General features: G+C 37.9%; 1 protein-coding gene across 5 annotated transcripts in view; it reads right to left on the bottom strand.

Annotated features, from left to right (window-relative positions):
- Nucleotides 1-22,760, bottom strand: part of PRKCZ (protein kinase C zeta) — a 40,604-nt gene that overhangs the window by 13,144 nt on the left and 4,700 nt on the right. The window contains exons 3-10 of one of the 5 annotated variants that reach the window (XM_058855024.1): nt 22,455-22,576; nt 20,535-20,624; nt 20,100-20,150; nt 7,648-7,733; nt 4,816-4,947; nt 3,595-3,676; nt 3,341-3,393; nt 1,163-1,351 (exon numbers count right to left, since the gene is read on the bottom strand). In XM_058855024.1, the coding sequence (XP_058711007.1) occupies nt 1,163-1,351; nt 3,341-3,393; nt 3,595-3,676; nt 4,816-4,947; nt 7,648-7,733; nt 20,100-20,150; nt 20,535-20,624; nt 22,455-22,576 (805 nt within the window). Of the gene's footprint in view, nt 1-1,162; nt 1,352-2,903; nt 3,100-3,340; nt 3,394-3,594; nt 3,677-4,815; nt 4,948-7,647; nt 7,734-7,850; nt 7,945-7,965; nt 8,083-20,099; nt 20,151-20,534; nt 20,625-22,454; nt 22,577-22,760 lie in introns of those variants that run through there. The other 4 variants (XM_058855025.1, XM_058855026.1, XM_058855027.1 and 1 more) reach the window with 4 other exon arrangements.

Genomic DNA, 22,760 nt, shown 5'->3' with positions numbered 1-22,760 from the left:
TGCTAATACTTGCTATGTAATTGATTTTCCTTCTTTGTGGAACACTTCTAAGGTGAAATTTCCATTACTTGCAATATCTCATGCACTCACAGAATTCAGTCAATTTCCTATCAGTTCCCAGAATTTCATTATACAGCCTATCTTAGGGAAAAGAAAAACCAATTATCTTTATCTTCTATGTAGTTACAAGAGCCACATTTCAGAAAGCCTTTCCACATCTGCCTCTGGCTCTCAAACAGCTGCACAACTCATTAAACAGGACTTGGCTTTGGCTCCCACCTTCTTGGAGAAACACATTAAAAAAGGAAACAGTAAATAAACCACACAACAATGGTTTACAAAAGGAAACATCAAATAAATGAGAAAGCCAAAGGATTTTAGGAGAACTAAGCCCAGCCTGGAATGTCTGGAATAATCACAAAGATGACAGCCAGAGCAACTGATTGAAACTACCAACACAAAGAGCACTTAAAATAGTGTTTTGATGTTTTTTTCCCAAACATCCTACTTTCAAAAAAGTGTATTATAGGAAAAAGATGGAAAAAACCAAACAAAACAACTTTCCCTTTTTAATTTTCAATTTTCCCCCCAAATTTGTGCATTTGAGATCTTGTATTAAAAAAAATCTAAAGGATTTTGAAAATAATTGAGAAATGCAGCAGATTTCTGTGGCAGACAAACACAGGGATCTCAAATGGCAGTAGCATAATTTTTGAACTCACAGAAGAAATATTTCAGAATACTGAGTCACTTGTGCATAGGCTCTGCCAACATGAGTGTAAGAACAGTTTCAGCTCCTGACACACAGACAATGCTTTTGCCTTGGAAAACATATTTACTTTCTTTCAAAATTAAGTGCACAAATTCACCCCATTTATCTCATCACTTACAGATTAGCACATCCAGGTTGAAAGGTTTAATACATGATTTCTACCAAGACCATTAGTAATTGTTAATTGTTATTAAAAATAGGGACATTTATCTCAGATTTCATCCTGGTGCTTCATGCAGAGTTGATGACAAATGAGTTCAAATGACAGAAAAACTTCTTTGCTGGAGAAGTTGCCTGAAACATGAGTTCCTTGCTTAGTTGAGTGGTTTCCGTTAAAGCATAGTAAGTTTTTATAATATGTAACAGAATGCAATTAACACAGACGTTTACCTCATCATCATGGACCAGTTCTTTTTTCACTACTTTCATAGCATAAACCTGATCATTCTTTTTTAACCGAACTAGAAGAACTTTGGCATAACTTCCACGGCCAATAACTCGAATTAAATCAAAGTCCTGGAGTCCAAGCCCCTGAGAAATCTTAATTCCATCCATTCCATCAATGACTGGTTTGAGATCCTGCGTAAAAAGAAACAGATGCTAGAAACTGAGGACAATTCCATAGCAAGTAACTATTAACGCAGAATGATCTTTAAGCACTGCGCAGAATTTGCTGACTTTGCTTGGCACTGGCACCCAGGGCTGGATGCTGATTGGAACATATTTGTTTAGAAATCTTTGGTTGCCATTGCGTTTGCTCTTACTAAAAGTTACTGGTTTTTTCAAGAAAGTAGTTCATCCAACTAATAATTTTCATATTCTCTGCTGGAAAGCAGAAGGCAGTGCCTTGAAAAATGAGGTCTATCCAAATTCCTGAACCTCAACCCATGGACATTGTATCCTTTGTACAAAGTGAGGAACATTGTCAATATTCTGACAGATACAGCACAAATTAATAAAGGCTATCTAAAAATAAGATGAGTAAGGAAACTCACTTGCTAATGAATATACCTGCCTTGGTTTCAGTTTAGGCAACAACTGTGTGTATTCAGCTCACTATAATTTTAATAAAAATTAAGATTCCTAACAGGTTCCTGGGAACACACAGAAGCAGATCTAAATTTCTCAACTCTAAGAAATTGCAGGAAATATTGCACTATGAAGAATGTAATTTTTAAATTCATTATTTTAAAAAGAGAAATTTTATCATCTTGGCTATTTCCTGGAACTAGATGTGAAAACATGAGACTGAAGATGGAGCAGCTGAACTAGACAAATACAGCAAGTACTTGAACTTCCAGGTTTTACCAATATATCCAAGGCTTTGACACACTTCTGTGGCCTATTTTTATTTGACCTCACACTACTGTACTTGTAGACAGATCAGCATTCTGCAGAACTGTGGAAAGTGTTTATATAAAGAATCTTGATCTAGGATTGACTGCTATTAGAAGAGATTGCTCTAAGCTTAAAGATTCTAGACAAAGCTCCCATAACACTAACTCCTTTCTATAGGATACCTTAAATTATTTCAGTACAGCTCAAAGGCAAGGTGGGACAATCAGAGCAGCATAATTCAGGACAGCTGAGCAAAAACAGCACCTACCAAATTTCAACATAAACCTGAGAACTGACCACAGCTAAAGTGAGCGATTAAAATTCTCTGATGTGCTTTTAATGTCTACTCTTCCATTTCTGAATTTCGGATAATCATATGTATATACATGGCTGAAAATAAGGCAGTCACCCAGGAGCAGGAAGTACTCAAGTATGAAAGGAATGGTAGTGACAAGCATTGTAGTGGAGGCCAGGGAAAAAGGTTGCTCAGAGGGGAACATCAGAGCAACTGCCAGTGTTCTGCAGAGTGCATCCTATTTGTTTTAAATATGCCAGAAGCATTCTTAAAAGAAATGTCTTTAAGCCCTTTAGAATTGAAACATAGTTTTTTTCAGACTGCTCTAGAGGAGTAACATTGTTGATGTGCAGAGATTGAGTCAGGTCTTACACAAAAGACCTGAAAAAAGAGTTTAAGTGTATGTTATTCTACTTGTGCTTCCACAGAAGCTGTCTAAAAATGCTTAGGTATTATTTATATGAACCCTCTCAGAGAGCTGGGTAGTTAATGGATTACCAGACTGTACCAAGTTCCACAGCAATAGTCTGAGGGTGACAAGGGTTGAACATCCATCAGGGACAGCAGTCAAGGCAATGGCAAAGCCACCATTTGTTGTAAGGACCGTGAAATCCTCTGCTAAATCATTGTTATTCCAACAAGTGGAAGTGAGGAAACAAAAATGTTAAAAGGTATCTTGGATCATGAGTGGAATGACAACAGCTGAACAGATAAGAAACCTGAAAAAAATCCAATAAAAATGCTTAAAAAAAAATTATCAACCTTCATAAAAAAATCCAAACAAACTTTTGCAAAGGGCAGCAGAAAGCCCAGAACAAATAATCAGCTATAATAATTAGGTTGGACTTGATGATCTCAAAGGTGTTTTCCAACCTAGTTCATTCTGTGATTTGGAGTACCTAAATACAAATTGGAAAAATATTTTAAGAACATACCTCAGAGTCATCTTTAATGGTGTCATGTTTCCGGTTTGAAGGAATGTAGGGAACTGGAAAAGAAATCAAAGTGGTATGGTTATAAAGGCCTTCATTGAAATAGTTTTAAAAATCAATAAACAGAAAGATATTTAGTAATTTTTGGCCAGTTTGCTTTAAATATTACTGGAAAGTTGACCATGTTTTTCTGCTTTTGTAAACAGGAAGAGTTAAGAATGAGGGCAAGAGGGATTCTAAAGGAACAAAGTACTCACTTCCATCTGTGTCTTCAGAAGGGAGATCAGCCTCATCATTTTTGTCATCTAAGCGAGGTTCCTGGGAAGGCATGACCGAATCCTGCCAAACACACAGGTCACACAAACAAACCACCATGGGCGTGCAGCCCCCTGTGAGTGCCCTCCCTTATACTACAGCTCCATGAGATCTTCACATTTTCCACAATGAAAACTGGATTTTGGAGACTATGTATCCAAATATTAACATTTTGTAATGCATGATAAAACCAGCCTACCAAAACCTAAATGCTAGATTAGCTATTCTCTGCAGCTACAACAGATGTTTGGCTGTCTTCTAAAAGTAAGAGTGGTGTGTTTTACAGGAAACTTCAAACTTTTATTCTACTTAAAGACCTCTGAGTGCTTTGCATGGAACTACAACCAAGTAAACACTTCAGCATGATGTTACACACTCCATTTAGAGCACTGGCATATTCCTTTCCTGCTTAATAAAAACATGAATTGTTGCTTATTATGCATAAATTAGTGAAGATCACAATAACAGATATTTTGCATTGCATTTAGACCCTGGGCTCATCCTCAAGCCTACAAGACAAGGAGGACTATTCCAGGAAGAACAGCAGCATGCAGAAATTAATTGGCAAAGAATTGGTAATGTCAAGGCAAGTCACATACAATACCAGCAAACAAAAATACTGGTTTAAGTTCCAAGTCACAAGAAACATGATACAACCACCAGTGAAATACTGGGGATGAATACAGGAAAGGGATAAAATTCAGATACACAGATGTTTAAATGTTTTGATGTTAAAAGCCTAGGAAAGACACCAGCATTGGCACTGGAATGATGGTCATGGAGAGGAGGAGAACAGTACTGGAGAAACTGAGATAGCAAGAACAGGAAAGCAATAAGCCTTTCTGAAAAGAGCAGTGCAGAAATTATATCAGTGCCTTAGTTGTTAAAACATTCCCACATGCTAAAAGGAATAGCTTCTGATGTTGCCAGGGTCTAATGGAGAAGTCAGATTCAAGCTTGAACATACTGAAGTCACATTACAAACTTTCTTTCTCATTTTTTCTCTGCTCACAATCCAAAGGCTTGTCCTCTGCAGAAACTGAATATACTCCCAAGTGTTACAAATCCACAGCTATGCTCACATTTCATTACTCAGGACACGTTTACCAACAGCAGCACAGGCCAGAGTGGCACCCCTCAGCCCTGCTAGAATACATACTCACCATATGCCTTTTGCAGGTCAGTGGGACAAGGATATGACAACGTTTATGGACCAACAGCTTGCAGTTGATACACTTGTAGCCTTGCCTGGCGAGCCCCCATATCCTTTCACTGCACTGGCCACAGTATGCTCTCTGCAAGCCACAATGCACATTGTCAGTTCCAGGATCAATCCCTGCTGGAAGTGAGCAGTTCTCTAGCAGCAAGAGCCCATCCCAGTCAACTAACAGATGTTCCATAATAATTTTAGAATACCCAGAATTACAATAATAGCTGAAGGCCATATTTCACACCCAGAATTCAGCTAAATGCAGCTCTTTTTAAGTGAATGTTAGGAAAACAAATACCTCAAGCATGTGGAACACATTAGTGTGACATTAGCAAATAATTTTTAGAGAATAAGTCTATTTAGAATCTCAGGTTTTGACAGAGGTCACCCAAACAGAACTGCCAGAATTTGGTACTACACAATTATGTATAAAAAGCACCAAAACAGACTGGGTTGGAGTGCACTGGCACAAAAAGTTAAGCACACAATGTGTAAAAAGTGTTCTACATCTACACCTATACATTTGAACAGTGGTAGAAACTTTGCATAATTAAAATCCATTAATCATGTCTGATAATAAGCCTCTCTGTTGCACTGAGCATCAAAAATCCATGGTGTTTTAACATATGTAACAAAAGAGCAAAATGAGGCTAATGAAGAAGCCAGACATCCTGCTGCTGACTTTAACAGGAGAGGTTTTTAAATCACTGTTCCAGTGTATGTTGCTACGGTCACTTCATCCACTCTACTCAAATTGGCAAAAAACAATCTGAGATCCTTACACACAAAAAAGTCACCCAGGTCCAGTGATCCCACCTCACACTACCAGTATAAAACTCACTCATTATCCCCTGGCTGCCAATGCTCTTCAATAATTCCTGTAGCAGGCTGAGGCATTGCCCATCACCCTGCAGCTGCTCCCAGCTCAGACAGAGCTCCCAAAGCCACAATGCCAGTCTGTTCCTCTCAAGCACTGCCCATTACACTGCGGTCATTCAGATGCTCACACCAGTGACTCACACACACTCCTGCCCAAAACTCTTCAGCTCCTGAAAATCCCTACTAGTAGTGCTAGAATAGTTAAAGAAATAATATTCCTCTTGCTGTATTTTGGTAGTTGTAGAAAACAGGACTTAATTCCATCTCTCTCATCTGTGCAACCAGTCCTCCTCAATCGGAGAAACCCAAACTGCACTGCCCAGAAGAAAGAAAAACAACCCAAAAACTGCCAGATGAGAGGAAGCCTGGGACATCTATTGCCACCTCTTCCAAAATTCCTGGCCCACCAGACTTCCTTCAGTATCCTTTTATAGGTTTTGCAGCAGTAGTATTAAGACTAAATAAAATCTGTCAGGCCCTGGAAGTAGAGGCAGATCCCAAATTCCATCAGAAATTCAGGTAACCATTTCATACCTCTCCAAAACACATGCAGTCAAAGCCATATCAGAAAGTTGACCTTTATGTTATGTTCAACAATATTAAAGTTTAAATTTTTGCATGTGCTCATTCATCTGAATGACCTGAAAAAGTTGCAAAAGGTTACTTTGAAACAAGAATGAATTCTTAAGGCAATACTCCAGTTTTAAAAATTCCACCAACACTAAAATTTGGTATTAAATTCAGTAATAAAGACATGACCATAATTTCTCATTAATTTATCAATCTTAATGTCATAGTTTACAGTTTATGTCAACCTGCTTATTAACTTCAGTTGGATGTGATTTGTGTCCTGGCTCTTTATGATGTCATTTGTATGCAGGCATAAAAGCAGTCTTGCTTAGGATTGTGACATCCTAATGAGGTATCAAAATCTCTCTGTGTATATTCACTATTTACCTAGTTGTAATTAAAGCATCATTATCTATAACATTATGGATTATTAAATGACTGTATGCATTGACAAGTGTTTCAAAGGAAATATATTGTTATTATGAGCAAATAAACATAAAAAGTATACTTTAATACTATGAATTAAAAAATTGAATTCCTGAAGCACATTATACAAATTCATGTGATAATTCATATATATGATATTTTTAATATATTTAGTGATAAAATGCTGAGTTTTAAGGGGCTTTTCCTTCTTTCAGTGCCTTTTTGGGATGGGATATTTTAGAAAAAAACTCTTATTTCAATGTTTGGAAAAAATGCCCCTGCTGAATGAAAGAATTAACTCTTCTGAGTGCACTCAGTTTTGTGAGGAAATCCCCCAAGTACATTTGTATGTATGCTGCAATACTTAGGCATAATGGGATAAGTGAAGGAGATGTCACAGCCTTAAAGCCACATTCAGTTATGTGGATTAAATCAGGCTCTCAAAACACAGATATATTTTACCTCAATAAAAAAATCTTTTTAAAATTCTTAGATTGTGTAGTACCTCAGATTCTAAACAGTTAAAGCTCTCATCCAGCAGCTGGAACTTTTACAGACGGCAAAGTGTTCTGAAAGTAAAAGATTTTACTAACAAGCAACCAAAATCACAGAACAAGTAAAGACAGGAGAAGCTGCTCCAAGGATGTATCAGCTTAAATAGTCACAAACCCAGTATTTTAGAGACTTTAAAAAGAAATAATTTCCACCAATCCTGTAGTAACTCAAACACTGCCAAGTTTTTCCTGCTCGTTATGACTCGAATAACAATACAGAGACCGAAATGTCACATCAACAAGCATCCTGCTTTTCCTTTCTTTCCAACACTCCAACACAGAAAAAAGCACAGACTGAGGCAAACAATGAGCGCAGAACATGAGCAAACCCCAACATTTCATGCAACAGTACTCACTCTGTTAAAACGTTTGGCTTGAAACAAATGCCCATTCACTCGGTACAGCTTCCTCCATCTTCGAGCTCCCCGGCGGTAGATGGATTCTAAGGAAGAAACCAGAAAGGTGTAAAGCAGCAGCATGGCAGCCCAGCAGCACTACACACAGCAGGGTAAGCAAGTTGTGACTCAGAACAATATTGCTTTCCTAAATATCAACACACAGCCACAATCCCTGGGGATTTGGATTTTTTAAGGCGGCCATGAGTGACAGCTGAGGCAGGATATGCTTTCACCGCTGCCTCTCCCTTCCCTCCAGCCCTGTCTCTTTTCCCTCACATGATCATAATCCCGTTACAGTTCCGTGCCTGCTCGGGCTCAGGTGAGAAGGACAGAGCTGTTAAAGGAACAGCTCCTCGGGGAAATGGCGCTGCTGCTCTCACCCTGGCACCTTCCACAGACATGCACAGAGGATGCCTGGTACTGATAGTGTGAGACATGTTTGGTACTGATAGCACCTCACGCATGCAACATGAAACATGTTATAAGTCTGCATTATTTGACTTCAAATGTTACCTTGGCAGTAAATATTACCCAAAATATTTCTTTTGTTCAGGCAGGTCAACTGCAGGTCCACAATTATTTTTAATATATTCAAAACATAACATGAAATCTTTTAATCTGTTTAAGACAAACACAGCATCTACTCCGAGTTACTTTTGTTGTTGCTGTTTACATGTGGATGAACAGTTTCTGTGTGAATGGCTAATTAGAGAGTTTGATATTTAATATTAACTGTTGTGCCACTGGGGTCCCTTTTAGAGCTGCTCTCAGCTGTAAGGGTGACACAGCAAGCCCTGCACACCACCAGGGTCAGCAGCTTCCCACAGCCATTACAGGTGGGTACTGTGGGGTACAGGGAGTATAAAGTCTGACATACTTGATTTATAATTGATACTTTGTCAGAATGAAGCAGACTGTACATATATAATCCGCAGGAATTAATGCAAAAGCATCTTACATTTTCATCTTTAATGTTACTTTCAAGTTTCAAACATTCACGCTTCATCAAAGATGAAGACTTTTTTTTAATAGAAAAGCACAGAGACATTTTCTGTGTCAAATAATAACGCAAATAGTAAAAAAGTTTCTTTGTCAAAAAATTATTTTAACATTATATTGAGCAAGCCAAAATTCACAGGCTACTGACACATAATGTGTGAACACTGGCTGCAATACTGGGTCTGATTTTAGATCCTCTATTTTTGTCCTTCCAAAGGAAGCACTGAAGTTTGTGTGATTCCACATATCTACAGTGCCAAATGCCCAAACATTCATACCTACTCTATTTGCATGTGCAAATGTTTACTGTGCAAGCGTTTGAAACAGATACTGCACTATTAAACTAATTGTTAACAATTTGGAAAAACCAACCAGCTTCTCAAAGCAGCTAAAAGACTGCACACCAAAAGTGGCAAACATACAGCTACTGGAACAGAGATGCAGACTAAATATGGCCATTTGACTCAAACAATTCTTCAAAACTGCCACATACCAACTTTAAAGCAAACTTTTCCCAAGTGCAAATAAAATTAAAATGAGAATCTAGCAAAATGACTGCAAAGTTTTTAACTAAAATATGCTCAAACACAAACACCAATGGAAAACCCTCCCACCATTCTAGGGTGACTTTTCACCAAAACCTCCACAAGGATTTTTTTTTCCAAAATCGTTAATTAATTCATTAGACAAAGCACCATATGGAGGCAATGCAATACATCTGTGATCTGAACATTAGCTTATCACTGACATTAGGAATATTAAGCGAATGATAAGCTAATGAGCAGCTTGCGCTGATGAAATCTGTAAATAGAGGAGCAAGTCACCTCCCTAATTAATGATAAATATTAAATCAAAGGCAGGGGTTTATATCATGTACTTGTGAGGCAACAGTCTAACAAAACCTGAACTTAATATAGACTAGCTTTAAAAAGTAGGAATCCCTACAATTTAGCCCTAGGACTGCCGTGGTTCAGTGCAGGGGCTAAGGTAAATCAATCCGTATTCCCCGGCTCCAAAAGGGGCCAAGGTAAAAAATGAGAAAACAGTGATCCCTGCAAGACATACCTTTATAGCACATGTTCTATTATTACTACACGTTAAGATTAAATTTATCTGACAGAGTAAAACACTCTTGTTCACTGAGGATCCAAAACTGGGACAAGTGGCTGATGCACCACACAGTTGTGTTGTCAGGGACCTCAACCCCTGGAAAACTGAGCAGGCAGGAACCTTATGAAAGGGGATATCCTTCCCAGAAAAACCCCCAAGGATAATGCCAGGCTATAAAAAGCAGTTTGGGTTTTCAAGATCGTCTTTACTTTGAAGCATTATCAGCTACAAGTCCCAACTAGAGCTCTACCAGATCAAAGAAACCACCTTGAACAATAATCAGATTAATAAAATGGCAGTAACTGCACACTTTGAAATTAAGAAACAATTTCTTGTCAGTGTTGTGTGAACAAAGCTCTCATCTGACTTTGCATCTCATCCCTTTCACATGGCAAAATGAACCCAAACAACATTTTCAGGGACATGTTTCTAGAACACTTCAGAATAAAACAAGGAATGGATTCTGTCATTCCTGGTAACCAAGGACTAAACCAAGTTTATACAGGGTTGATCTCAGCTACCTAGAAAGAGGAATGCCACCACAAAAGTTTGACTATTTAATTACTGAGCTTAATAAGAAGGGCTATTTTTTCATTTATTTCACAGGACACATCAGTTAACTCCTTAAGGAGCTCAAGCTGTCTGCTTGCAGGCTGAAGGAGATGATAAACCCCTAATAAAACAAAGTCATCTTTTCTTGATGATTAACATTAAACACAAGACATTGCCTAACAAAAAAAAAAAATCCTTCAAACCCTAATCTTGTATCTGAAAAGGTTTAGAGGAAAAAAAAATCAAATATATTTTAAGCTCTTAGCAGGGATAACAATTTTTAATTGGGGAACACAAATACATATCTTAAATACAATATCTACTTCCAAGATTGGAAAATTGAAAGAAAAAACCACAGGCATTTTCAAAGTAAGAGTACAAGGGAAATAAAAACACTCAAAATAAAATTAATCAGCTGCCTCTACCTAAAGAGCAGTGAGGAACAACTGGCTATTGCTGCTCTGCAATTCTTCCCTCCGTTGTCAAACTGTGCAACTACATCACTAACAGTGATACACAGGAACCCCACAAATAGATTTGAAATGACATTTTCTAGGACTGGATTTGGGCTTTTTTCCTCATCTTTTAAAAGATATTGTAGAAAAATGTTCTAAGGAAAAGCATGAACACACAAATAAAATTTTACTGTGGATATTAATGGACAAGCAATGTCTACTGTTTAGTGTTAATTAAAGCGAACTTATCTACAGAAGATACTCCTCAATTCCATAATGAGGTCTGCAGAACTTCACAGAAAGGATGAGAACTTTGCCTTGAAAAATGTAACTTGGAAAAGGAGGGGAAAATAGAAGGAGGCACAATTGCTTTCCAAATGACAACACAGTTGGTTTACACCAATGAAGGGCAGTAAGATGGCCACAAAAATTATTCCCTCTTTATTCGGACTTCCAAATGCAATTCCAAAGTTGGCTTTTATGTGATCCAGCTCTAATGAAATCTGCTCCTCTCCTGAGCACAGAGGTAATTTGCTATAGCTGCAAATCACTTCTCAGAGATTAATACAACTTCTTTACAGGCCAATTATCCAGCCTGCCAGCTGGACGCTACCGGAATGCCCAGTTTTTGTTTTGTTCTTTTAATGTTGTGCTGACCACACAAGTGAGCATTCTTTCAAAACCAACTCATGAATTACAAGGGGGAAATTGATACTGGCATTTCAGATAGACTGGATTTGATCAAGAAATTACATCTAAAGGTAGAACACATTTTTTGGGGCACTAAATTCCAAAGTACACTTTGATAGTACATTGCTTGACATCTGTTTTTTAATTTCCTACAAATAGTTACATTTAAACAATTTACATGCTTCAGAAAGCAAATTTAAGACATACATTGGATGTTAACTGGCTCTTCTTTTTATTATGAATAAGTTGCAATTTACAATTGAAGCTGGAAAATGAAGAAAGTATCCCTAACAATATGGAGGTATTAAGTGCTTTGACCTCTTGCAGATATTGCAAAATATTAAATGGCCAGAAGATAGCTTTTTAAAATTTAATTTAAGGCTGATTAGCACTTGGGAAACCATCTCCCCATCCTTTTTTTCTCCAACAGACACTAAAATCAACTACAAAGTTAGATCAACCTCTGTGAAGAAAAAGCACAGTTAAGACAGCAACAATGATCAAGGAAGTGTAGGATCAGTGGAGAACCTATAAGGAAACAAATGTCCCACAGAGCAGCAGCATTTACCCAGCACAGCTGGATGAACATCCTTCCCCAGTGCCTTAGAAGGGGCAGTTGAGTCCCACCTGCACTGCACACACACCCAGTGCTCCCTCGTGCCTGAGCTCTTGGATGCTCACCTTCAAATCCTGCTGCTAATATGGCTCTGTGGCACTGCAAGATTACAGTCACACCTCCAAAGACAATGACACAAATACAAGAGCACTAACAGCTCATTTGGAGTGAGTCTCTGACTCACAAGCCTGTGATTTTATTTATCAATTTATCAGATGTACTTGAAAATAACAAAATATACCAAGTGCTACTCAGGAAATCATCACTAAGTCCAGTCAGTGGCTACTGCCCCAGCAGTGACCATGTCCAGCATCTCTGGGCACATCAGTGACCACAACCTGCTGATGTCCTTCCCTCCTCAGCCTCTTGTGGTGACAGTTCTGCTCTTTGCAAGGCTGTCACAAACACAGGATAAAATGCTGCTTTATTTGCTGCTCCGATTTCAAAGAATGTTATGAAAAGGGCTAGAAGACAACTGGTGGTGGATCCACACTTCTGAAGGTGATTAACATTTTTGTTTAGGAAAGGAAAAAAGGTTCATATTTTCCCTTCTCTAACTGGGCCCTCTAAGCAATCTTCAGTTCATACCCTTTCATGATGTGCAGTTGACTCCCCTGGTTACAAAGTCAGTGGCCACATGAATCCCAAAACCAAACTTGCATTGCATGGTTAATAGTATGTCCAAAGGTTTCTTTTGATTATTGCATCATTAATTCTCTTAAAATAAAAATTTTCATCATTTTCATTAAAAGATTTACTACAATGAAAAGTGAATTGAATGTTCTATTAGCATCATTTAGGAGCTGCATTAAAATGTTTGATCAAGCTGAAAGACTACTGAGCCAGTACTTATTTAAATTATTGAATTTAGTTAAGTTAGGACTGAAGTATAACAAAATGAAGTTCTGAACATTTAAGCAACCTGTAGCATCTGTATCCACTTCCAGGCCACTGTTTTGTTCTTAAAAAAACCTCTGTGTCTTAGTACATCCATGAAGCAAAACTTTGTTATAAATAAAAGCCAGATAACAGAAAGTCTCTGTCTTTTATACATCCTGGAATCACTGAAGAAAGCAACCAAAAAAGTGAGGAGCAACCTAATGAAGTTTGGTGCAGGAATTTGGGTCTGCTGTATCTCAGCAGCAGCCTGGATTATTTAAGACTTGCTGGGAGTCTTACCCTAGACCTGACAGCATGTATTTTCAAGAAAATTTTCATCCTTTGAGCACATGTAATTCAAATCTATGGGTAACTGAAAGGGGGAAGAAGTCCAGTTCTTGTGACAGAGACAGCAATCAGGATGAATTGAATCCACATCATTCAAGTGTCATCAGTTAAAACTTGGTAAGATCTAGTTTTCGCCTAGTCTTATTTTTTATCTTAAAAAGCAAATTATGACATGTCTATTGTAAAGATCAAAGGAAAAACAAAAAGCTAACAAGTGACAAATCCCTGAGAAAACATTTTATAAGATTTTGTTCTAAGTGTCCCATTTCCCCACTTCTTGTCCTTTGGAAAACAGTTAACTAATTTATCTTATTCTGTGCCAAACGTGATTTTAAAATTAATTTTAGCATATTTGATCAATTGACTTCTTCTAAGTTGAAGTCCTACTCTTGTCTCCTTGTATTGAAACATTCCACTGGTAGTGGCCTGTCCCATACACTTATTTCCCCCCTCATTTCAGAGTTACCTGGACAATTTTACTTGTATTGCAAAGCAGTACTGCATATGAAGCTGATCACAGAACTACCAAAAGCTTACCAAAGAACATGTGCTTGGAATGAAACTGAAATTAAAGTTAGGTAACTTTTCATCAGAGTTGGCAAAGAACAGGGAGTCTTGTGCCAGTCACAGGGCACCTGCACTGCTTTACTGAAGAGCACTAGATGAGAACCTAAATTATTGGAAGAAGCATAGAATAGCATTATTTGTAGTAGTAATTTATTGTAAAAATAAAGGTCATACTAAAATCCTGGAGTACTGCCTTCAAATAGTTTCTGGTTTCCTTTTAAACATGTCGCCAGCTAACAATTCAAGGACAAGCCCCAACAGATGCAGAAGAAATAGCAATGAAACTCGAGTTACAAATGAGGCACTTTCTGGTCAATATTGAGAAGATCAATTTTTCCTTTTTCCACTCCCTAAGGCAGCTCCTTCCCCATGTGGTTTTAGGATGAACTTAACAGTCTGCTCACTCTTCTCTCCCTGACAGTGATCAGGGCTCTCCTGTGCCTCTCCTGGGAGCCACCCTGTCAGCAAGCCTCAAGCTTGCTGCTTTTTGCTTTATTTGCCACCCAGACTTACACTACTGCAAGCTCTCAGAGGATACAACTGCTACCAGAGCCTCCCAAGGTTTGCTCCTGGTGCTCTCCACTCCAAATGAGCAGCACTGAAATCTCACACATAATCTGGTTTCTCACAGCAGCTCCAAAATACAGGAGATCAATGTTGAAGGGCCCATACATTTGCCCTGCAGGCCTCTGCTGTGAATTCTGTGGCTCAGTTCAATGTAAAAAATCATAACTTGAACAGAACAACTAATTTCCAAAAGTATTACGCAGAACCCAAGTATAATAATATATAATTAACCTTGGCTGTATAAATGAGGTTACATACTAAACAGCTCTTCCAAGCTACTGAAACACACAGACCTAACTCAGGTTTAGCAGGCCCACGAAAGTTCACTAATTCCAGCAAAACCAAAAAGCTTCATCACCTCCTTGCCCATTTAGTTACCCAAGTGTCTGAATATCAAGAGTGGATTTACCAGCTTATGAGAAGGTATGAGACATAACACAGGGAGAGGAACTAGACATTACATCAAAGAGAAGCTTTCTGAAACCAGGTGACATCCTTTCTGCATTTAATATACTACATTCTGAGTAACATCTAGGAGAGGGGAAGTGGAATAAAGAACAGAGATCTTTTGTGACACCTTAAAAACCAGCCCACGCATTCCTTAGGCCATTGTAGTTTTAGTCTATAGTTTATAAATTAGAACACAAACATCTGCTAAGACACACCGTACCTTTAATTAAGGGCAGATCTCAAATCCCACAATCAGACTTTTGCTTTATAATTTTATGCCTGAATTAAAAAAAGGGAGGTCCAGCCCTTTATTATTAATTGGATGTTTCATAGTTAAGAAGAGTGCTGACATTATTTAGAATTAAAAAATCATTAAATGATTATAAGATTATAAACCAGACCTTTAACTACAATTCTGCTCTCAGTAACTTATGCTGTCTCAAAATCTGTCTCTTTTTCAAATATGTCATATATGACACAAACATGGTACAGTTAAGACAGAGGAAGAGATTTCAGGTACTCTTGAGAAACTATGACACAGCTATTTTCAAATCCTAAGCAAAAATATCTTACATTAAAGAAGTACAGTCCCTCCCTCCCCCTAGTTCAATTACTAAAATCCAGGAGAGGGTTACTAGCAGTTTCAAAATTGCCTAATTATCCAGTGGAATCCAATCTATGTCTTCAGAACAGTCTCTATGGTGGCAATAGTTCTTTTCTTCATTGGGGGATTAAATTGGTTCACGTGCTCTGAATAACCTAATCACTGCTGCCAATACAGTAACAAATGAAGGGAGAAACCTGCCTTATGAGCTAGAAAAATATTTACAGGCCACACTACTCCAGCAAGAACCATTTTAAAGCTATTTCACTGTATCAGGCAGGACATGAGGCAAAATCAAATATCTATACCTAAAACAAAAAGCCCACAACAATAATTAGGTTACTAAGATACCTTTACTTAAGCCTATGAAGAAATTTTCAAGAAAGATGGCTTGGGGGGAAAATGAAGTCCAAACACCTAACACTAAAATACTGAGCAGATAAACAAAGAGCATAGGAGACATGCACAATAGTGTAATCATTACCCAAAAAAAAAAAAAAAAAAGGCAGAAAAATCAGCCAGAAATATTAGAAAATAAAAACTATCACACTAATCTCGTAAGTACTAAAACAGTAAAAATATATTCATTCTCTTCTGTTAATTAATTTAAAGGTTTCCTATTCTGCATTCTTCTAGTAATGAAGCCAACAGCGAAACAACCCTAATAGCTACCCAAACCCAAGATTAATTTTAATATTAAATACACAGATCTATCTGTTAAGCAGAAGTGAACTAGCACAGTTAGTTCTGACAATATTAGAAACTAAGTAACCCTTCATTCAAAACAAGTATTTCACAATTAAAAAACAGCCATCTATGACAATCCACTAAGCAGAATTCAACAAAAAGGCCTCAGAAAATTATGCTCCTAAATGGTTAGCCTTTACATCAGCAAACCTACAATAAACAGGCCCTGAGAACATACCATCAGGGTTTTTGGGATACATTTCTGTCATTAATCTCCAATACTAGCAGCAGCAGCATCACTCGCTCTTCTGTTCCTTTCCTCCTAAAATACATTCCCCAGGAGTCTTTTCAATGCAATTTTATCAGCATTTCCAGGAGGTCTCTCAGCCACATCCCTACACACAGAGGCAGCAGGAATCTCTGCATTTGTAACAATCCATGGCTGCAAGGGAGGGTGGCAGGCACAGCGACTGTATCATAACCAAAATGCTGAGTTCTCTCCTGCAGCACACGTACACACAGCCCGCATCAGTGCCCGCCGCTCACAACAGCAACCACAATGATGACACAAAATCTACAGAAAAAGCATGCATTACTCACTGGGTTTTATTCTTTAGCCTCTTCAGCATGTAATTTACAACGTAGTAGGTATGAAATGAAACATTTTCCCTTTATTCCACGGATACCACTGTGTGAATACCATTAGACACCATGCACAATACGCAGGATCAGCTCAAACATTAAGAGCAAATATTTAATGGAAGACTGGTTACCCCGTCTCTCCCTTTCACATCTCTGCCTCATGTATCCAGGCACGGGTGGTACTGGCTCCCTTGAGAGGCTGTAGCTAGCAGCTGAGGCACAACTAAAACATGGCATGGATGTCAAGGAGCTGATGTCACCAAAACAAGTATTTCTCTGATAAACCCAGCAATTCTGTTAGAGAAGCCCTACAAATCGATGGGAATTGTTCAGCTGGATGTGCTCTGTTACACAATGCATTGCAGCACTAAGAGTGATAAATCAGATCAAGATCTGTCAGGGTAAATAAGCTGAGACTCCAATAACTAATCTATAAAGCTGCCAATCAGCTGTTGGGACACGTACTGTCAGGAGTGCTGGCACCTCAGGGCACAGGAGAGAACTCACAAAAAGCCTCTGAAACAACCTTGTTTATTTAATTCTGAAAGAACAGCTCATCTACTGAAAAAGTAAAAGTGAAATGCAAGACTGGTCTAAAAGTCTGCCATCTTTTTCAGGAAACACTGATCAAGCACCCAAGGCTCCAGCAGATGCTGGAAATGCCTGGGAGAAGTCACATTCAGTGTCTGGGAAGGGAAGGGAGATGTTTCAGCTTCACTGTCACCTCACAGCAGCACTGCCAGCACAGGTAGCTCAGGGAAAGGGGCTGCTTGTAACCACAGCTGTGCACTTACACTGGGAGCTGGGGCTGGCTCCAACAAAAAGCACAGAAATTCAGGAGCAAAGGAATACAGAGACAATACAAATGCAGATGCTGGAGACTGCAAATTCTGTCTCACAGACAGCACCACATCAATATAAGAACAGAGGTTCTTCAAGCACAGAAATAACTTTCATTAAGTCATAAAAATGGAATTGAAATATTAATCATGTGGTTTATTTCATTAATGGATTACAGGCTTTTATTTAAAGTTTTGCTGACTGGTACAATCTCAAAACCGTATCAGTTTAACAAAGGTGAGGATAGCTAGCAACTCTATCATTAAATTTCAACATAAATGCAAACCCTCTGGTCTGTATTCCTGCACTCTTCTTCCAAAGGATTATTGTTCTGAAGGAGCTGGAAAGAAAAAACCCTACAATCCTAGAGAAATACAGATTTGCACTTCAGAAGATCACAAACTATTGGAAAGAGCCACTCTGTGACCTAATATGGACACATCTGAGCAACAGATTGGAAATGCAATTATTTCACAATTGAATAGTTTTATTTAAAAACTCCATTTCAAATTGTCTGTAGTTCTGTAACAAACCAGCAATCCACACTTAGAACTGCTAATTTAAGTAGAAGCTTATTTTGGATAGACCAACTACTTTACTGTTTGTTTCTGGAAAAAACCGAGGCAAACTCCTAAACTCCTTTATAGTGTAAACATGATGTCCCAGACAACATATACATATATGATATAACATCCTCACTTTTAAAATGATTTCCTATGAACATAACTACAGCAATAAAGACACAAAATAAGAATTGCAGATACGATGAATATTTTCTGAGGCAAATACAGTGTTTCAGTCCTGACAAAATAAACAGTCCCTTAAATAAACTGTATCACCAATACCAATAACATTTCCATACAGTCCAAGTGCAATGAACATGTTTGTTGTGGGCCTTTGGCTAACAAGCAACAATACTGAATGTATTAGTCTATGCTAAATAGGTCTGTTGCAAAAAATAGTTATACCTAGGCCACCAGGCCAAATTTCTATGCAGGCCCCACAGAGGCAAAGAGGTAATGTGCATCAAATTAACTCATGAAACCATGAGAAACCTGATCAGAGATCCCTTATCAAGTACATCCAACTAAACAGGCTTTTTAAATAATCTGAATGTGATTCAATGTGACCTGTAAAACTATACAAGGAGAAATACCCTACAGACACAATAATCAGGTCAGCTGAGCCACGCTCAGCTGTGCTTTCTGCAGTTCATCTCATGGCTTGAGAGAACTAAAACTTCTAACAAATTAACACAAAAAACTTTCCTACTAGAATATCTACACCTTTAATGGGTTCATTAAATTAGGTCTCTCAGGGATAATTTCTTTAACTCTTCTAATCACAGTAGAGGAGTCTTCATCTGTTGTTTTTGTTCAGCAAATTAGAGAAATTAACATTGTACATTTACTTTCTTTGTTCCTTTCCAGAAGACAATTTCTATAATCTAGTCAACATGAAAACTTACCTGGCTTTTACAGTCAACCTTTCATCTACTGTAGTTTAAATGTAGAAAATCATTTTTGAACTCTAACTTTTTGGTATTTATTTCACCTCTCTCCATCTTCATAGAAGTTCTCAAGAGTGCAATTATTAGCATTATTTCTCTGTTTAAAAATAGTATCCACAGCTATTACCACTGCACTACTCATCTTTAGCCAGCCTGTCAATGTAAATCCTGATCAACCAAATACTTTTCTCCTAGTACTTGCTCTTATCAGCAATTAATGTTATCTCCTCTTATATTTCCCAAATAGAAGAGCAAAAGTTCTTCAAATTCTTCAGTCAGCTTTTCTTTATACTCCTGTGAGCAGCCAAGCATCATCTGGTACCTCTGGCACCCAATTATTCCCATTCCCTTCCTTAACATTTACCAAGATATGAACTAAAGTCCTGATGCCTTCCCTCTGTAATGAGAACTGACTATACAGCTATTTAATCCTTTTATCCCTGTGCAGTTCAGGCTATTGAAATACAGGTAAAACCATATCAATTATGTGTCCTTCCTCTGGAAGTTTATCTACCTCACACAGGATTATTTTTATAGAGATAAATAACCTTTCTATTAAAATGGCTGTATCTCTCTCTTCAGTACATCATTTCTTTCACCTGAAAGTTAAAAAAAATTGAAAGAACCACAAAAAAGCAAAGGCCTACGTTCAAATAGGCATCAAAAATCCTGTTGTCTCCTCCTCTGAATGTCTGAACTACAAAAATCAGCACTGCTACAACGATTTATGCAATTTCTCTGTTGACAAAATGTAAAATATTTTACATTTTTTTAAGAAAACAAAACGTATACACATATATGTAGCACTAGATTATGAAAATATTTTAATATATTTCTTTTCCATGTAACAGAAAAAAAAATTTAGCTAGGATTTAATAACATTTTAGTACTCACGATCTTCTCCTGGACAAGGCATGCCGGGTTTCTCTGGAGTACTTGGGAAAACTAAAACAAAAACATTAGATTTTTAAGGTAAAAGATTCTCAGTAGTAGTTTTCCCTTGATTCTTGAATATATTTACACACAGACAGTTTTTGGAAGCCTTTAAATAATTCTGCATGAGAAATGATGCAATCAAAATTTGGCTCTAGACTGGCAGGAGCTTATACTGGAATAAAGCATGAACAAATCTGTGCAGTGCTGAACTCAAAGCCTCCTGCACAGTTTCAGCTTTGAGCTCCACTTCCTTCCTCCCTCAGCATCAAACTCCAGAACAACAGCTACACAAAGAAGGATACTTGACAGGCAAGGGAGTCACTCCAACCTCCCACTTAAGCAGCTGTTGGGATTATCAGGCACAGAGGGGATCCTGAACTGTGCAATACTTGCCATGAATAATCAGCCCTTCGCCTCTGTTCTGACAATACAAACGGAAGGCTTCCTCCAGCTCCATCTGAGATGAGATGGTACAGGGGTCACCTAACAAAAAAAGCAACACACAGGCAAATTTACCCCTGAAGAATTCAGTGGAGAATTTCAGTTAGTAAAAAATGTACCAGCTTCAAGTATTGCCTTTCTTTTAATCACTTAATATTAAGCTGGCATTTTGATCAAATGGAACAACACAATTATTCCTTAAAATTTTATCAAAATTTAGTAGACAGAACTATCCTACAGGATAACCAAAAATACAGAAGTGAACAAATATGCCTGAAGAGACCCCCCCATTTTCTTGTTGTCTGCTTGTGGTCACATTATTAGCATTACCTTGGGAGGGTTATTTTTGTTAAAACTGGATAATTAATCCATAAATCTACTTAACCAGACACACATAAAGTACAGTATGTCACAATGCACTGAGAGCAAGCAAAGAAGTGTGTCACTCTGAACCCATCTCTTTGTGGAACAACCACCTTCATGCAGCACACCTTGGGTGACAGGTGACCTTATGATAGCCAGGCCAAGTGATGACACCAGTGTCAAGCCACATACTAAACTTTAATTTCTAATTTTTAAAAAACATTCTTATTTTGTAAAATGATGAATCCAGGGCCCAGCTACCTCTCTTTGAAGGCCACTGCTGTTTGATGATCTATAAATGCAGAAATAATACAACATGAAAGACAAAAGAATTTCTCGTACTGCAAATCAACAATCCATATTCCTTATATGTTTACAGTATTTTATCATGAGTGAGCTCTTCACAGTTCAAACCTTTTGGACCTTGGCAAAAACAAAGAAACACCATACAAGCCCAATCTATTTTCTTCATCTCTTGGTAGGTTTTGTTTATTCATTATGCCATCGGCAATTGTTTGCTATTAGTTAGTTCAAAGAGAACATCTGTTTGTTTCAGTCAAATGAACTTAAATTCCATGTGGCAATAAGTGAAAACACTCGTACGCAGAAATACGATAACTCACAAAACCCAGGAGGATCGAGGACAGCCAACACAGCAGATTGGCTGAAACTCAACAACTCAAACCCAGGAACCAGAAAAAGGTAGTACAGGTATGTATTTAACCAAGACTAGAGGAAAATACTAGAACAAAGACTAAATAATTTCATTTTAATTTAAGTAAGCTTCAAAAAGCCAATGCATCAGAGAGCCCAACCAATAAACACTTAACAGGACTCATATCTTAGAATCCTCCAACTTAAAACTCAGGGAGTTTTCCTCTTCCCTGCAATAATCTTTCTTTATTAGCAGGCATGCAGTTCAACCAGCTAAGTACAGGCAATGTAATTATCTTCCATGTCCTTATGATCAGGTTACTTTTTATTATACCACCATTAAACTGAGGTTGGTACAGTTGCCTCTGCCCTTCTTGATATTGAAAAGATATAGAGTAAAATTTCGAAGTATTAATACTACTCCGTGGTGTCATAAAAAGGGCTGAGTCATCTTTGACTACCAGCTACCTCCTTCCAAGGTCAGAACTTTGAAATTCCATTCATTCAAACAACACTATCAGCTAAGAGAGCTATTAAAAAAACAAAACAAAACACACAACAACTATCAGCCAAACCTGTTTGGTATTTTTCCACCTTTCTGTATTCAGTTCTAGTTCTGCAGGCCCTAGCTTTGACAAGTTGCTTCTGTATAAGTGAATTTGAGTGCTACTGCAATCTACCCTGATGTCTTGGGTCTCATTTCTCTAAGCTCCCTGCTCTGACAGGGTTCTGTAGTTAGGTATTTAGAAACAAAAAAACCCTCCACATTATGATATTTGTTTATACAAGTTCCTCAATGCCCCTTCTCTGTACCACAGTGACCCACAAACCCTGAGAAATATTTCAGACCAGTACCTTCATCATCAATCCACTTGAGGGTAATTGGCTGTTCCTGTTGCAAGTTACACATCTCATGCACTTCATCACAGAGTTCAGCATAGCTCATGGATGCATCCAAATTTGTTATAAGGATGTCCCTGCAGAAGATGAAAACATCAGCTTTTGTCAGAAAATACTTGCATATTCCAACAGTTCCATCTATGGACGCCAAGCTGCAGAATCATACAGAATGAGCATTCCTCACATAAAACGCTCCCACTATGCCAGCAGGATTACACCCCACAGTGCTTAAATTAAAAATACTTCAGTATGGAGGAAATA

The sequence above is a fragment of the Poecile atricapillus genome, chromosome 22, assembly GCF_030490865.1.
Source record: "Poecile atricapillus isolate bPoeAtr1 chromosome 22, bPoeAtr1.hap1, whole genome shotgun sequence".
NCBI classification, from domain to species: Eukaryota; Metazoa; Chordata; class Aves; order Passeriformes; family Paridae; genus Poecile; species Poecile atricapillus.
This window is presented reverse-complemented; position numbering and strand designations above follow the sequence as displayed.